The sequence below is a fragment of the Trachypithecus francoisi genome, unplaced genomic scaffold, assembly GCF_009764315.1.
Source record: "Trachypithecus francoisi isolate TF-2019V2 unplaced genomic scaffold, Tfra_2.0 Lachesis_group10, whole genome shotgun sequence".
Taxonomy (NCBI): Eukaryota; Metazoa; Chordata; class Mammalia; order Primates; family Cercopithecidae; genus Trachypithecus; species Trachypithecus francoisi.
Genome location: NW_022681455.1, coordinates 26,196,814 through 26,214,550, shown reverse-complemented (window position 1 = coordinate 26,214,550; position 17,737 = coordinate 26,196,814). Strand labels below are relative to the sequence as shown.

The 17,737-nt window shown below is 36.4% G+C and overlaps 1 protein-coding gene across 2 annotated transcripts in view; it reads left to right on the top strand.

The window, feature by feature from the left end:
• SLC17A1 (solute carrier family 17 member 1) overlaps positions 1 to 17,737 on the top strand; it is a 52,971-nt gene that overhangs the window by 23,051 nt on the left and 12,183 nt on the right. For both annotated transcript variants that reach the window (XM_033216433.1, XM_033216432.1), the window contains 2 exons: positions 1,169 to 1,259; positions 8,270 to 8,406. In XM_033216433.1, coding sequence (XP_033072324.1) covers positions 1,169 to 1,259; positions 8,270 to 8,404 — 226 coding nt within the window. In that variant the 3' untranslated portion in view covers positions 8,405 to 8,406. The remainder of the gene's footprint in view (positions 1 to 1,168; positions 1,260 to 8,269; positions 8,407 to 17,737) is intronic.

Genomic DNA, 17,737 nt, shown 5'->3' with positions numbered 1-17,737 from the left:
CATCCATCATAGGAATAGTGTACATTGTATCCAATATGTGGTCTTTTATCCCTTGCCCCTCCTCCCATTTTCCCCCCTCTGAGTCTCCGCAGTTCATTATATCACTCTGTATGCCTTTGTATACCCATAGCTTAGCTCCCACTTATAAGTGAAAACATATGGCATTTGGTGGCAAACATATAAAAAAATGCTCCACATCACTAATTATCAGGGAAATGCATATCATAACCACAATGTGATACCACCTTACTCCTGCAAGAATGGTCATAATTAAAAAACAAAATAATAATAGATGTTGGCGTGGGTGTGGTGAAAAGGGAACACCTTTACACTGTTGGTGGGAATGTAAACTAGTACAACCACTATGGAAGACAGTGTGGAGATTCCTTGAAGAACTAGAAGTAGAAATACCATTTGATCCAGCAATCCCACTACTGGGTATCTACCCAAAGGAAAAGAAGTCACATGAAAAAGACACTTGCACATGCATGTTTATAGCAGCACAATTTGCAACTGCAGAAATATGGAACCAGCCTAAATCCCCATCAAACAATAAGTAGATAATGAAAATGTGGTTATATATATATTATGGAATACTACTCAGCCATGAAAACAAACAAAATAATGCCATTCACGGTTACCTGGATTCATTTGCTGCAGTTTCACTGCTTTTATAGCTCATTTCATGCTGGAATTGGTTTGAGCTTCCAGGATTGGCCAATCATAGTTGCTTGTAAACTAGGCTTCTGGTTTCCTTGCCTGAGTATTGGAAACAATCTTGTAGGTCAGTAGCTCTGGGCCTATGAGAGTAAACCAGGTGAACAAAGCCCTTCAATTTTTTATTAACCCCAGACAGTTCCCATTACCAAAACATATCACCTTCTGAATTTCTCAATGGAACTTACATATTTTCTAATTCTACTGGGTTTCACTCGAAATATAATCCCATTTTATTAATATCATCGTATCCTTTACTGCTAAAGACAATCTTTCTGACTCTGTGGTGACACTGGAAAGTTGCCTATAGTCATATACTTTTTCTAACATCTTAATGGAATTTGAGAAGTAGGAATTTGCAGTCATCTCTCTTAAATTTCATTTGATTAGGTTGGCATTTCCTGCAGTATTTGTACTACTTTACATTTGTGTATTATTCTTTTATGTATAGATATTTTGGATTTATTAAAGCATGTTCAACTTTAAGTGGAATGCTAGGAGGACTGATTGCTTCCACTTTGACTGGATTGATCCTTAGGCAGGTAAGAAACATACAGACATGTAGTTACTTTTCTGATATTAATTGTATAAAGATTATGCATAGGAAAGATTGCAGAGAAGATGCCAGAAGGAGATGACTTATGAGTTTTTGCATCATATGAAAATAAACTTGGTCAAATCAGGCATTTCTCCAAATCTACAAATAATACAATTTCTATCTCATTATTTGTCAATTAGATATGTAGAGAACTCTTTAGTAATTGGCCATTGGTACAGAAGTGGACTTCTTTTATTTTTAGTAATGAATATGTGGATTGATCAGCACAGGTATTTGACTAGCTGAGTGGTAATATAAGTAACAAGATACAGTTTTCTCAAAGAAAGAATGAAAAATCACAAGTAAATACAGTTAAAGATTGACCAAAATTTGACTATGAAGGAAGACTTCTGTTTTTGCAAGTGTCATGGACAAAGTTAGCTGAAATTCTCCTGTTAAGGACACTTAAAATGCCCTATCAAATTGTAACAGTTATTTTAAATGCATGCCTCATCTGCAAAAAAAGTAAAGCAAAAGAATACTTCAGAGATTAAAAATGAAAGAATAGTTTGATTCCAGAGAGGTAAATAACCACTGAAACCACTGGCTGCCTTGGGTGTTTACCTATCCTGGGTAATCTATGTCTTCAGTTATAATGAACAAGCAGAAGATAAGAGATAATATCCTAAAGCCACTCAAATAAGAAGAGTCAGAATGGAAATGCTGGCATAAATCTGTACTCACAAAGGACTACACCTTCCTACCACTAGCACCATGTGGATCACATATAAACTTTATTTGGAGGAATGCTTTCAACAAAAGGAATGGTAGTGTGTAGATAATTCCTCCAAATGCTCCTTATCCCAAAGTTGGGACAGGGAGAGATGGTCTGCATCCACCATGGCCACATTTCCCATAAAGAGGAATCTTCCACCACCACAATGTCTGTATTCATGGTATTAGAAAAGAAGAAAACATCACTAGAATCATAGAAGCTCCCTGGTCAGAGAAGTGGCCTCATTAGAAATGGGGAACACCAGGTGGCCATGGTCTGTTTCCTCCCTCTGAGCATAGTGCCTTTATTCTTCCATTGAGTTCACTCAGGTGTGCAGAGCTAACTTCCAAAAGTTGTTAGTGGAGCTAATTTTTCTGCAAACATCCAAGATGTGGAAGGAAATGTGACTCCAGAACTGTTCAAAGTTGTCTCTGCCTAGTAAGTTAACTTAGACAGTTCTCATCTGCCCTGCCTCAGCTTTAAAAGGAGAGAAAAACTGAATACTCTTCTGAGCATTTGAAATTTGAATGAATCAAATATTTGGTGACCAGAAGGCAAGCCTGGGAAGTCAATTATTGCAGCTGCAATAACTTTTCTGGTTCTCTTCTTGGGCATTTCCCCACTTCTTTGAAGTTAGATGTATTCTTGTAAGTTATTTTGGCCAATGAAATATGAGAGGAAGTGATACATGTGAATTCTGAGAAGCACTAGAAACCAAGAGGCCATTCTTTCCCTTTGATGCAACAAATAGTATTATTCAGAAGGATGACTGCAAGGCTACTAACCAGGATCCAGAAATCCAGGTTATATGGAGCATAACTCCTAGCCAACCCATTATGTACCTTTTGTGTAAACAAAAAACCAAATTTCTGTCATTAAAAGCCACTAAGACTTGAGGGTATTGGTTACTATACTATAAACTACTCTATTCTTGACCTGTCAAGATCTATCCAGAATGAATCCCAGGAAGAAAAAATGGTAAAAATACAGAATATATGGCATGAGATGGGGTAATCCAGTCAGAAAACCCAACATACAACTAACTGGAGGCCCAGAGATGAAGAGAGAAAATAGGGCAGAGGCTATGTATGAAGAGAAAATGATTGTTTTCTAGTTTTCCAGGAATATAGAAATTCACATCTTTAAGAAGCCTAGTAATCACAAGTAGGATGAAAAAGAAACCAGAAATTGCAGAAAAGCAAAGACAAAAAGAATGTCATACAAGCAATCAGAGGAATCAGAAAGATTGCCTCCAAATGAGCAACAGATAGACTGGTCTCTGACTTCTCAAACTCAAGAAAGGAAGACAGAACACAATAAAATTGCATCTTCAGTCTGCTTAGTGAAAATAACTACCAACTTAAATTTGTAAACAATGAAAATATTTGCCAAAAGAAAGACAACATGTTTCAAGCCAACAAAAACAGGGAAGTCAATTCACTAATGGATGTTTAAAAGTGTTTTTAGGTTTAAAGAAAGAAAATTAGAGATGCAGGAAAAAAATGAAGATCAGCAAAAGTGGTAAATAAGCAGACAAATCCACTTATTCACCTATTTGTTTTATTGGGTAAACAAAAGTAATGCCCTGTGGAGTTTAAAAAACACTATATACAAAATATAAAATAAACAATAATAAGAGTAAATAAGTCAAGAGAAGATAAATGGAGCAAAGTATTTGAAAGACTTCATGCTGTCTTGCCAGAGGATAAAAGTACTAAGAGTTTGATACATGAAGAAAACATGTTGTAATTTCTAATCTAATAATTTAAAAAATAGAAAAAGTACATCAATTTCAAAGTAATAAAGACAAAAATGAAATGATAAAAATACCTTATCTAAAAGAAGGCAAAAAAAGTAGAGAAAAAGCAACATAGAACAAGAGGTGCAAATATAAAACAATCAAAATAATTTGGTAAACTAGACGTGCCAGCAGCTACTTTAAATAAGCTAAAAGCTCTAACTAAAAGCAAAAGGCGGCCATATTGGATTAAGAAATGAAGCTTAACTCTGTGCTGCTTTCATATAAATATATAATAAAATATAAAGCAACAGAAAAGTTGAAATTAACAGAGAAAACATTCTACGCAATTTTTAGCTAAAAAGCTGCTGAGGCTATGTTGATCTCAGAGGACACCTTAAGACAAACAGTATTACTAGAAATGACAACAATCACTTCATAAAGATATATGATTCAATTCACTGAGAAATATGTATACACCTATTTCTATGTGTATGTATATTTGCTGTGGGAATTTTGTGTGTATAAATATATATACACACAAACACACACATATATATACACACATATATACACATACACACACACACAGCATGGAACATTTCTCTCTGAGATTGGAGTATGAAAAAAATGCCTGCTGTCACTATTTATTAATACTAAACTTTTTACTATGTCCTAATGAATGAAATAAGACACAGAAATATGAAAAAAAGAAGAAATATCATTAACATTTTTATAGGTGGCATTCAAAAAAAATCAGAAGATTAACACTACTTATAAGTTATTAGAATTAATAAGTAGGTTTTGGAATTTATAGAGTAAATCTAGAAATATACATTGTTTTCTAAATACCTGAATAAAGAGTGTGAAAATAAAAATTTTAAAAAGGATACTATTTTCAACACCATAATAAAAATCGTATATCTAAGAAAAAATTTAATGAATGACTCATATGATCTCCACAAAGAAAACCATAAGTGAGAGACTTGAAAGAAATTTTTTAGGCCGGGCGCGGTGGCTCAAGCCTGTAATCCCAGCACTGTGGGAGGCCGAGACGGGCGAATCACGAGGTCAGGAGATCGAGACCATCCTGGCGAACACGGTGAAACCCCGTCTCTACTAAAAAATACAAAAAACTAGCCGGGCGAGGTGGCGGGCGCCTGTAGTCCCAGCTACTCGGGAGGCTGAGGCAGGAGAATGGCGGAGAAGCTCGGGAGGCGGAGCTTGCAGTGAGCTGAGATCCGGCCACTGCACTCCAGCCCGGGCGACAGAGCAAGACTCCGTCTCAAAAAAAAAAAAAAAAAAAAAAAAAAAAAAAAAAAAAAAAAAAAAAAAGAAATTTTTTAAAAACTAAGTAAATGGAGGGAGATGCCATTTTTATATACTAAAAGACTCAAAATTATAAATATCTTCTCATTCCCCTAATGAGCTGTAGATTCAATGAAATCCCAATCAAAACCTTAAATTACTTTGTGGAAATTGAAAAGACTTTTATATAATTGACATGTGTTCACAAAGGGCCAAGAACAGTTAACTAAGAGAATCTTGAAGAAGACAAACTGGAATATTTGTTCTACCTAATATTAAGATACATTACAAAGCTATGAAAATAAATACCTTATGGTATTGGCACAAGTAGTAGACCAATAGAACTGAAGAAAGAGTGTAGAAAGATCCCACATATATGGACATTTAATTTATGACAGAACAGTGCCACCTTTGTTGTAAAGAAAGGGCTTATAAAATGGTACTGGGTTAAAGGAATATCATTATGAAGAAAAATAAAATTTAACTTATCTCAACATACAAAAATATGAAGTAGAGGTGGATTGCACATCTAAAAATTGTAGGCAAAATATAAAGTTTCTAGAATATAATTCAGAGGAATATTTTCATGATCTGACAGACAGAATTATTTCTTAAAAAGGGCACTAAAAGCACTAACACAAAGAACAAGACAACAAATTTGACTGCATTAAAATTAAGAACTTCTGTTCCTCAAAATATACCAACAATAGAATAAGTAACCATCAAGTTTGAAAAGATATTTACAACACATACAACTAACCAAGGGCTTTTAATAAAAATACATAGTTACTACAAATCAATAAGAAAATGAGAAAAAAAAAGATGTAAGTAGGCACTTTACAAGGCGAAATCCAAATAGCTAATAAATATAGTAAAAGACAAATTAAAAACCACAACTTGCTCACACTACACACCCACTAGATTGGTGGTCCATAATACCAAGGGTAAGTAATGATGTGCTAAAAAGCAAAATTAATAACAAATGCTGGAACTGTAAATTAATACAACACTTCTGAGCACAGATATTACCTAGTAAAGCTTAGGTTATGCAATCTTTATGATTCAGTAATTTCACTCCAAGATAAATGAATCTATACACATTGAGGAACATATACAAAAAAAAAATGTTTATACTATGAGGTTGCCAGATTTTGAAAAAAAAAAAGAAAAAACCCAAGAAGATGAAGACTGCCCAGTCAGATTTGACTTTCAGATAAACAAGAAATAATACAGGACTTCCGCTTCATTACCAAAATGCATGGGACATATTTGTACTACCAAGTTACTCATTGTTTATCTGACATTCAAATTTAATTAAACAGCCTATTTTTCTCACAATCCTCTCATAGCAGCATTGTTTAAAATAGTCCCGAAGTTCTTCAAAAATGATGAGAACAGTCCAGGCCCGGTGGCTCACACCTGTAATCCCAGCACTTCAGGAGGCTGAGGCGGGTGGATCACCTGAGGTCAGGAGTTTGAGACCAGCCTGGACAACATGGTGAAACCCCATCTCTACTAAAAATACAAAAAATTAGCCAGACGTGGTGGCACGTGCCTGTAATCCCAGCTACTCAGGAGGCTGAGGCAGGAGAATTGCTTGAACCCGGGAGGCAGAGGTAGCAGTGAGTTGAGATTGAGCCACTGCACTCCAGCCTGGGCTACACAGAGTGAGACTCTGTCTCAATTAAATTAAATTAAATTAAATTAAAATAAATAAAATAGTCCCATTGAGGCAACAGTCAAAAATTGTCAGCAACACAAGATGCAAGAGGACAATGGCATAAGAAAACTATTTTTAGGGATACAAGACCATACAATGCCTCACACTTTAGGGGAAATAAACTATTTAGAGAAGTTAAAAAAAAAAAAAAAAACAGGAGACGTAGTCAGAAAATGAGTGGAAAATAACAGTATCAATTATCTTGATTATATTTTCATTATCTTAAAATTAAGGATAAAAGAAAAGAAAAAAAAAAGAAAGACTATCCATAATAATCAATACTAAAAAGTTTTTAAGAAATGCCAAAACAGGGCCAGGTGCAGTGGGTCATGCCTGTAATCCCAACACTTTGGGAGGCCGACGTTGGGCGGATTGCTTGAGCCCAGGAGTTCAAGACCAGCCTGGACAACATGGCAAAACCTCATCTCTATAAAAAAAAAACAAAAATAAAACATTAACTGCAAATGGCGGCACGTGCCTGTAGTCCCAGCTAGGAGGCTGAGGTGGGAAGATCACCTGAGTCTGGGAGTTCGAGGCTGCAGTGAACCATGATTGTGCCATTGAGCTCTAGGCTACAATACAGAGTGAGACCCTGTTTCAAAAAAAAAAAAAAAAGAAGAAAGAACAGAAAAGAAAAAAATAAATGCCAAAATACGAACTGTTTGTTTGCATAGGGATGAGTATGGAGACGGAAGATAGGACCAAAAGGAAATGAGAGCCTGCCAAATATTAGTCCTATTATGAAAAAGATAAATGTTGATAAAATTTATACATCTCTTTCAATTTATACAGTTCAATATGTATCTACTATAAATAGATATATTTAGCTATGTATTCTTAAATCTCTATAGCTATATCTTTTGATCTACCTATCAAGATAGCTATTTCAACTTGAGCATGCATCTGAAGAATGTTTAAAGAGTAATACAGATAACTTTTATAAACCAGTAGAAGAAAACTCATTCTCTTCAAAATGAATCCAAAACTTAAAAAGAAATAAAGCATTGCAATAGAAAATACGAAATAATATGGGAGCAATATATCTTAACAAAATAATAGTGACGATAGATGAAAGTGTGTTAAATTTGCCAATTAAAATACGAAGACATTCTTCATCTATATAGGCTTATATGATACAATAATATGTCGGCTACATAAGATACTTTGAAAAGATGCAGAAAACTTTGAAATAATAGATCAGATTGAAAAAAATCAGTTAATTTTGAACTATAAGAAACTAGTAAACTTAATATCTGATTAAAATAGAATTTTAAACAACATGTATACAGTAGAAAGATAAAAGTGATTATTTTTATAGAGTAAAATGATTACTTTTTTGGCTATGTATAAGTGTGTTTTTCCATATTTGTTAAGTGATTGAGTCTACATTATTTTTAACATTACATTTTAAATGTTACAAAACAAAAAAACAAGAGTAATAATTTACAATTACTTTGAATTTTAATTCCTTAGGATCCAGAATCTGCCTGGTTTAAAACCTTTGTCTTGATGGCAGCCATTAATGTGACTGGCCTAATTTTCTACCTTATAGTTGCTAAAGCAGAAATTCAGGACTGGGCTAAAGAAAGACAACACACACGTCTCTGAAGGTGAGAAGTGATCAGATTAAGGACAATTTTTGAAACTGGGAATTCAGGAGAGAGAGGAATTAAGGATGACTCCTCAGATGGGGAGGAATAAGGGGCAGGTTTGGAAAAGAGGAGACCATGTTAAGCCTGAGAATATTAGACATCCTGATGGAAATGGCTGTGGGACTCTGTGGGGATGCTAAGGCTGGAGATATAAATTTGGGAGGCTGGGACTCTTTAACATCAAAAGGTGAGGATGAAAAAGAGAAGTTTGCAAAAAAGACTGGGAAGGGCCTTCAACGAAGTAGGAAGAACAGTTGTAAAATGGAGACTCGAAGTGAAAAAGGTTGGGAGCCTTTGGCAAGTGCTGTAATATCAAGACATTAAATTATATAAGGTCTAAGAATTTACAAATGGGTTAGGCAAGAGGAACTTTAAAGGTAACCCTGACTAAAATGATTTTCAAATGAATGATGGGGACAAAGAGCCCATTAAGGTGTGTTCAAGGTATGATACTGTGCTTTGCTTATGCCAACTCTATCAGTGGTAAATAAATGGTAGGAGAAATGTCTCTTTGTAGAATTATGTTGGCTAATGCATAAATAAGAATTGATAGATGTGGAATATCCTTATTTTGCAACCCTCAATAAATTGAGATCCAGGTGTTGAATTTCAATGATCATTAGTATCACAAAAAGAAAGGCATGAAGACATTGTATACCTTCTGATGAAAGAACACACCACCACTAATGTCTTGCTAAGAAAATCAAGCTGAATCTCATCAAACCTTGTATACAGCTACCATTTTGGAAGAAGTACAGAAAACAGAGAATATGTTTGACAAAATCTGAGTGTGTCATTAGCAAATCTAAACTGTAGGAGATTTTATAGGTCAAAAGGCTCAGGTTCTTTAATAAATAAATTACATATAAAGAAAAATAGGGAGGCCGAGGAGGGTGGATCATGAGGTCAGGAGTTCAAGACCAGCCTGGCCAAGATGGTGAAACCCTGTCTCTATTAAAAATACAAAAATTAGCCAGGCGTGGTGGCGGGCACCTGTAATCTCAGCTATTCAGGAGGCTGAGGCAGGAGAATCTCTTGCACTTGGAAGGCAGAGGTTGCAGTGAGCCGAGATCACTGCACTTTAGCCTGGGCAACAGAGCAAGACTCCGTCTGAAGAAAACAAAAATGGGGGTAGAAATGGATGCTCTAGATTAGAAAGAACTTAAATGATAAAACAAATTTTTAAATATTGGCAAAATGAAACACTATAAAAGTATACATGTGGGTGATAAGTCTATAAAGAAATACAGACAAATAGATTATTATAAATGTCAAAGAAGTTGTCACTTTTGGGGCAGGGAGGGACCATTTGAAGAACTTCAGGAATCCTGGCAATATTCTATTTTTCATGTCCAGGCTAGTGATTACAAACACTTATCCTATAATAATTCATTGAGCCAAATATTTGTGCAATTTTCTGTGTTTCTGTGTTTTATAGTATGAAAAGAGAGATCAAGAGAGAGAGAATATGGGCTGAGGAAACTGAGACAGTCAGGATAGGCATTCCTATAAAGGAAATCAGAGAAGTGGTGTGGTAGCTGTAGAGGGATGTAGAACCAAGGAGGGTTTTGTTTGTTTTTTGTTTGTTTCCGAAGATAGATGCAATAGCATATAAGGTGACGGTATAATTCAGTAATGAGGTTCCACAATGTAGGAGATAAGGCACAATGACAGAATTAAAAAGTACTTGACTCAGCCGGAAAGGATGTAATTCAAGCACCACGACTTGGGTTGGCCTTGGGCAGAAACCTAGAGCTTATCCACAGTGGCAGAGAGAAGGCAGTGTTGTATACGTGATGAGTTAGTATGTAGGTTGGCATTTCATCTGTGCAATAAGCAAGGAGGTTCTCAGTTAAGAGAGAGGGGCTGAGAGACAAGGAAATTAAGAAAACACATATTGGTAAAGAAGGTAAAATTATCATTATGAGCAGCTGATAAGGTTATCTACTTAGAAAATCCAAGTGGGTTGACTGGAAAACTACACAAACAATAATGAATTCAGTAAGTATCCTGGAAAATTTATTGATAAGTATTATATTAATATTAATAAATAAATTTTTCACCTTAAACAAAAATAGCCAGTTAACAAATTTATTGGAAGAAATGATCCAAATGATGTTTGAAGAAATTTTTTTTAAAAAAATAGGATCTCACTGTGTTGCCCAGGCTGGAGTGGCATAATCATAATTTACTGTAGCCTCAATCCCCTGGGTTCAAGTAATCCTCGTGCCTCAGCCTCCCTGGTAGCTGGGACTATAGGCATGCAACACTACACCCAGCTAAAGGAGGAAAACTGATAGTGTCACTCAAAAATGAAATTGAGTCAGTATTAAATTGATCCAGTATTGCAAGTACTAAAAATTTCCATAATGGTGTACTCACAAAAATTTGCCAAGATGCAAGCATAACTCAAGATTGTTGATTTAGAAATGGCAAAAATCTGGATATGGAATTAAGCATGTTTGTCAATGCAGCCTTAGTTAATACATTTTGTTTAAGTGAATGGAATATAACTAGTAATTTAAAAATGCAAAAGTTTATCTGAATATTTTAATGTAGAAATATCTGAGATTGTCCTTACAAATAAGCATATAACAGCACTAGAAAATATCCCATAGACATTAGCAAAGGTTTATCCTCTATTTCCAAGGCACAGAGTGTGGCACAGCTATGAGAACAATCACTTTGCTTTATTCAGAATCCATAAATCTTATTTGTTCTTTATATACTTGACCTATTAAATTTGAAAGTTATACCAAAGTTTTCCATTATTATTTCTATCCATTTTTCTTTTTATGTCTGCTTTGGCAGTTACTATTGAATACTATATTCTGCTGTTACGATTTCAAAAAGATTTTGACGAGTATATCTTACTTTGAAATTTACTTTTGACTTTATAAATTTATGAATCCTTCCCATTTCTTAATTTTTACTTTTAATTTACTTTCTGATGTTGATATGACAACGTTAAATTGTGGGTGTGGGTGTGGATGTGTGCTTATTTTAGATTCCCTGGAATGCTTTTGCATTGCCTTTAAATTCCACCTTCCTGAGTCATTTTATTTAACATTTTTCTTACAGAAGGTATATAGCTGGGTTCAATTATTTCACCCACTTTGAGAGCTGTCTCCTTTGTATGGATGACTTCAATCCAACTGCGTTTATTGTCATTACAAATATACTTCATTTTCTAGCATCTTATTTTCTATTCCCTTGAAAAAATCCTCCTTATCTTTTTGGTCCTTTTCCCCCTCCTGCCTCCTTGCCTGCCTCTAGTAATTTAGATTTGTAGAATATTTTAAATTTTGATTGTGTTTATGCTAACTCTTCTTTGAAAATGTGTTCATTTTTTCCATTTACATGCTATATTCTTTTTCTGCTTTTTTTCCTCCTTCCAAAATATCAAACACATTCAATGTTTCTAATTATTTTTCTTTGGTTCAGGCTAATTCTACGTAAGCCTGTAATTCCCCAAAGATGATGTGGGTAGAATTTCCTCCATCCTCCTTTCTGTTTATCTGGTTGCCCTTGGCATCTTTCCATCAGGCTGGCAGTGGAAGTTTTAAATTCTCATTTTAGATATTAGGCTAAATGGCAGAGGGGCTCTGGGAACACCAGTATGAATAGTGCCATAGTCCAGGAGGTATTCTGGGCCTTGCTGTTTGTGTTGCTGTGCTAATGGCTGTTTCTTCAACAACCTGTATCCTCAGGGCTGTCAGTCATTCAGCAGCACACAGGCATTTTGTTCGTGGAATCAGCAGTATTTTACCTGTCATTCTCAAACTGACACATTGCTGCAAAACTGGTTACCTTACAACTTTGCCTTGTAATTTTAGAGGTTGGAAGAAAATAAGAAAAGGCAGAATAATGGCTTTGCGTTTCTCCTGTAGCCTAGAAGCCATTGCCAATATGCCTGGGGCACCAGGATTGCAAAGGTCCATTGATTCCCAGATGCCCTGCCTCCTACCCAGCCTCACCCAGGAGGAAGTCGCTTCGCAGTCCTGGAACTGCTGTTTCCACCTCTGTCTTCCCTCTGAATGTACCGAGATCATGAGTTTAGTAGACAGCTGTGAGCTGATTTCCAATGTCACCCTTTATTTTGGCCCTCAGTATTCTGAATTTATTATAGCTAATAGTCCTTGTTGATTTGGGTATGAGGTCGTTCTCTAGGTTTTGTAATGTTCTATTTTTGTTTCTTTACATTTATTTCAGTGGATCCCAGGGACAATAGTTGAATAAGGGGCATGCATTTTGCTTGTGGTAGTTCCTTTACAGCAGGGCTTCTCAATCTCTTTTGTGTAATAAACCACAACTCAGAATATAATGTGGAGGATTCTAAAGGAGATTAATTATGTTGAAATAGTTATCAAGATACTAAAAAGCATGTTTATGATAACATGATTATTATTAGTGCTTTAGTTTTAAAATAATATTGAACAAAACAAAATATTTTGAGATATTAGTAATAATTGTCTGAATAAAAGTTCTCTGAAAAGAAATTTAGAGGAAAGAGGCTATCCCAGCGAACAGTTTGTGAACTAGGGAGAGACAGATTTAAGGTGCAGTCTAAAGAACAAAAAGAGAGTTTATCGTTTATAGAGAAAGTTCCCTCCCAGGTTCCCACTCAGGTCCACTTAGGCACATGCATGATTCAGATTTGCTTGGTTCTGAGAGGTTGACACTTGCTGAATTCTGATTTGTCAACTCAGGCCACAGTCTATTTGTTGGTTCAGACATATAAACAGGAACAAGCAGCTATGAACTAAGCTCTTAACTTAGAAGGTGTGTGGGTCTTATGAAAACTCAAAGTGCATGTGTGACCTCTAGTCAGCAAATGACTGCTTGGCTCTATTTTGATTTTAAGCCCATTTAGCCAGTCAGCATCCAACTTGAAGGATTTGTTCTTTCATGGTTCACAATTGTGATGTCACAGGAAAATACCTGTGATTTTTATTGATATTTAAGTCCTCCGTATGACCACTGTTGTGATGTATTGTCTACATTAATAATGGAAGGAAATGTTAAATTTTAGTCAAATGTTAAGGAAATAAAAATGTAATTTTTCTTTACGTAAATTCATAGACCCTAGATTAAGAATCCCTGCTATCTAGTATTCATTCAGACAGTAAATAAACATATTTAAGCACTTTTGTAGGTGCTGGAATAGAGCAGTGAGCAACATCGTCAGGACTTCAGTGCCTAAAAGAGCTTCACATTTTGATAGGGGGAAACAAATAGCTAGATTTAAACAGGATAATTCCACACACTGATATACTAAAAAGAACATGAAATAGGGTAACACAATAGAGCATGTTCAGGAGGGCTGTTTTTGCTGGAGGTCAGTGAGTATTCCAAGGATGAACAATAAGGTACCTCTTTCGCATCACTGAAGTCTCAACACAAATGTCACCTACTGGGCAAAATTTGTTCTCACTTGAACCCAGCTCTCACTGTTCTATCCCAGCACCTGTAAAAGTGCTTAAATGTATTTCTTTACTGTCTGGATGAGTATCAGAAAGCAGGGATTCTTAATCTAGGGTCTGTGAATTTACATACTCTGGGAAAGAGTATTCCAAGCATAAAAAATAACCAAGAAAAGTAATCTGGGATGGGAATGAGCCCAGTATTCCTAAGAGGGAGAATGAAGGGCAGCATGGTTGGAATCTTGTGAGTAAAGAGAGATAAACTGTGTAAGTGGTTGAGGTTAAGTGGTTAATGTAGTGCTTCCAGGTCATGGCAAAAGCTTGGTTTGCATCCAGTTCTGTCTATAATCAAATCCATTGGATACTTTTGAGACAAGTGACTTTCCTGATCAATGATTTATAAAGATCATTTTCGCCACCTTCTAGAGAAAGGACTTTAGGAAAACAAGAGTAGATGCAGGGAGACCAGGACAGAGGCTGTTTCAGAGGTTCAAGTGAGAGATGTAGGCAGGGGATATGGTGAGAAGCAGCCAGATTCAGATGAGTTCTGGAGGTAGAGCAGGCCAGACAAGGCAGGGAGATTGTGAACTATGCAGAAAGAGAAGAAACAAGGATAGGACATAGATTTTGGCTTTAGCAACTAAAGCATGTTTATTACTGAGATTGGAAGTGTTGACAGGGAGGAGGATGGGGTAGGATTTTGTCCACATTAAATTGAAATGTTTCAGAGATCAAAAGGAAGGCTCTGGTTTTATAGCAAAGGTTCCTGCTCAGGTTCTCATCCAGTTCCTTTATGCAAATGAAGGATGTTGGGTCAGCATGATCCTGATGGGGGTCTTTTGCAGACAGTTGTTAAAACAGGCTAGAACAATTTTAAAGGGGAGTCAAATGTATACCCCAAATATGTGGAAGATCATTAAGACTTGTAAATAGAGCACAAGAGGGATCCTATCCTGAGGGAAGCTGGCTGGAAAGATCTAGAAATTGGAAATTTCACCCAGTCATTCCAGTCAGTAGGCTTTATGAAGATGTGCTTTTCAAAGATTTGAGGATCTTGGATGTTTTGAATTCAGCCTGACTGGAAGTATTTGCCCAGGTGCAGATGAAAGTGTTAGTGACAGCCCAAACACCATCTTGTGCAGTGAGAAGATAGTCTAAAGTAATGTGATTGTCTAGGACCACACGAGTAAGGGAGTCTCGGGATCTGTTATGCCCTTATTGCTCAGGCACTGGAGTGGGCAATTCTGTAAACAGTGCAAGAAAAGTTTCTCTTTGTATATTCATTCCAAGCAGAACCTAGTCCAAACCAGGATCCCAAAAACCTTCCTAATCTAGCTCCTTCATTAGGGTTAGCCTTCCCAGGTAAAATACATCCTTAAGAGTGTCCACACTGTCATTTTTATAATCTGAGGGTTTGTCATTAGGGTAGTCATCAATTATTGATAGAGCTCTTTTACACTTGGGATGCAACAATGATGCTTCCAGGGGTTTTAATAATTGTGATGGGAGCAATGATTTGATCCAGAAAGCAAATGCCTGCATTTGTTCATGTCCTGAGACAGGGATAGGAAAATTCTTGACTATGGTAACTGGAGCCAAAAACATAGCCTTTGTGGGAACACAATTTCCTGAGAGGTTATGAAAATTCAAAGACCCATTTACAGGTGAGAGAGAGGAGAGAATATGGTCAAACCAAGTGCTAGTCTTAGGTAATAACAGAGTGGATGATCAAACTGACGGACTTGGAAACCCGTGGGAAAGGTACTGGCTATCAGGATGTACCAGTATACTGAAGAAGGCACTACAAAGGTCAATAGCTGAAAAGTATTGGCTTAGTCAGGAACTACTGGGTGTTGAGGAATGACTATGTTATTGATAGCCCTAAGATACTGGAAAGATTGCTATCCTCTACTGTTGGGTTTACAGATGGAGACAATAGGAGTATTGTAAAGCCTGGTGCAAAGGACAAGTTTCTTTCATATAAGGTTGTCCATTATGGTCTGTATACGAGCCTGGGCCTCAGATTCAGGGTGTATAGCTTAACACTGGGGAGGGGCTTAATATGGTTTACCTGAATCTTGATCAGAGGTGCTGAATGCGTGTGACCAACATCAGTATTGGATTGTGGCCTAAGACTCTTGGGCAGCTCCTGGAGAGCAGGATGGACAGCATTGTGAGGTTAACTACACAGATGGTAACTGGAGTAAAAGCTGTTTCTGTGGCAAAGTCTCCTGGTGAGGATAGCTCAAACATTATTTCCTCTTTTTGAGAGAAGGAAATATGGGTCTAGTAGGTTTCTAAGCCTCTTCCTAGGAGGTATAGAGAGGCCAATGGGACAATTAAAAAACAATGACTGCCAGTGAAGGGTCTTAGTTGGAAGGGGATAGGCAAAGATTTAGGGACCATGATAGGCTCAGCCTAGCCATCTGAACGAGTTCAGAACTACAGGAAGGGAACATTGAAAGCAGGCCAGGGCTAAGGATAGATGGAGTAGCCCCAGTGTTGGCCAGTGCTCTAACTAGTTTGTCCCCAATTCTGATATATAATTCCTCTAGCCAGTTAATTTTAAGAAGGAGAAATCCCCTGAATGTCCCAGAGCATTCCTTGATTGGAGGAAGAGTGCCAGGGGACTTTATTGGGATTTAGTTTTAGCCAAATATTGGAAGAAATTAGGGTAAAATATCTACTGTATTCTACAGGCAGACAGCAAGAACTTGAAAACAATACACAGGGCTAATAACAGGTATACTTTAGTTTTACTTAGAAGCATAACATTTTCTCTCCACATTGATCATACAGAAAACCTCAGATTTTAGAACCTCTTGAGGCTAGGAAGTCAGACCAAGCTAGGATTTAGATTTTACTTACAATCTTAGAGTTCTTGGGCCTGCCAGGAACATTTACTCATTCACTGTAAGGCTGGTAATTCTTGAAGCCAAGCATTTATGTACATTCTTAAATATGACATTTCAGTTAAAACTTTGGTAATAAAACTAATGTTTCCAATTGTATACTATTTATAAAGAGGGAGAAAATTTTATTAAACTCAGATAAATAAAACCAGAATACTCACAGTTTCTGAGTTTTGAAAGAATCAAGTAGAGAGTAAAAGCAAATGCTTCCACTTTTGTTCACAAAAGAATATTTTACCAAATTAATGAAAACTATAGATAGCTGACGAAAGAAAATTTCCTTGAATATGAAAAACAAAACATATAAGTAAAGAACCAACAATGTTTTAAGTAAAAGTCATTAAAAATTATCCTTATCAATTATTTAATTTCAGGTAATTTGTTTCGCTTGATCTTGATTAACAGTTTCATGAAAAGCAATTCTGAACTAAAGCCAATTGAAAATGCTACCAAAGAATAATTTATTTTTATTATTTGTTTATTTTTTTTGAGACAGGGTCTCCCTTTGTTACCCAGGTTGGAGTGCAGTGGTGAGATCATGGCTCGCTGCAGCTTTGACCTCCCAGGGCTCAAGCAATCCTCCCAGCTCAACCTCCCAAGTAGCTGGGACAATAGGCCTGCACCAACATGTCCAGTTAATTTTTTGTATTTTTGTAGAGACAGGTTCTCACTTTGTTGCCCAGGCTGGTCTCGAACACCTGGACTCAAGTGATCCTCCAGCCTCGGCTTGTGTTGGGATTACAGGTATGAGCCACTGTGCCGAGCTCCAAAGAATTTAAAACATTAACTGTGAATGACAAAATCCCCAAACAGCCATGGTCAAAGATCTGATGGGAGTTTACAATTGACAAAGGAATCTGGGTATTTCTGTGGCATACTACCATTTAACATAATAATCATAATCGTGAATGATAACACATACCATGACAAACCAGAATTTTAGGAATCTCATAC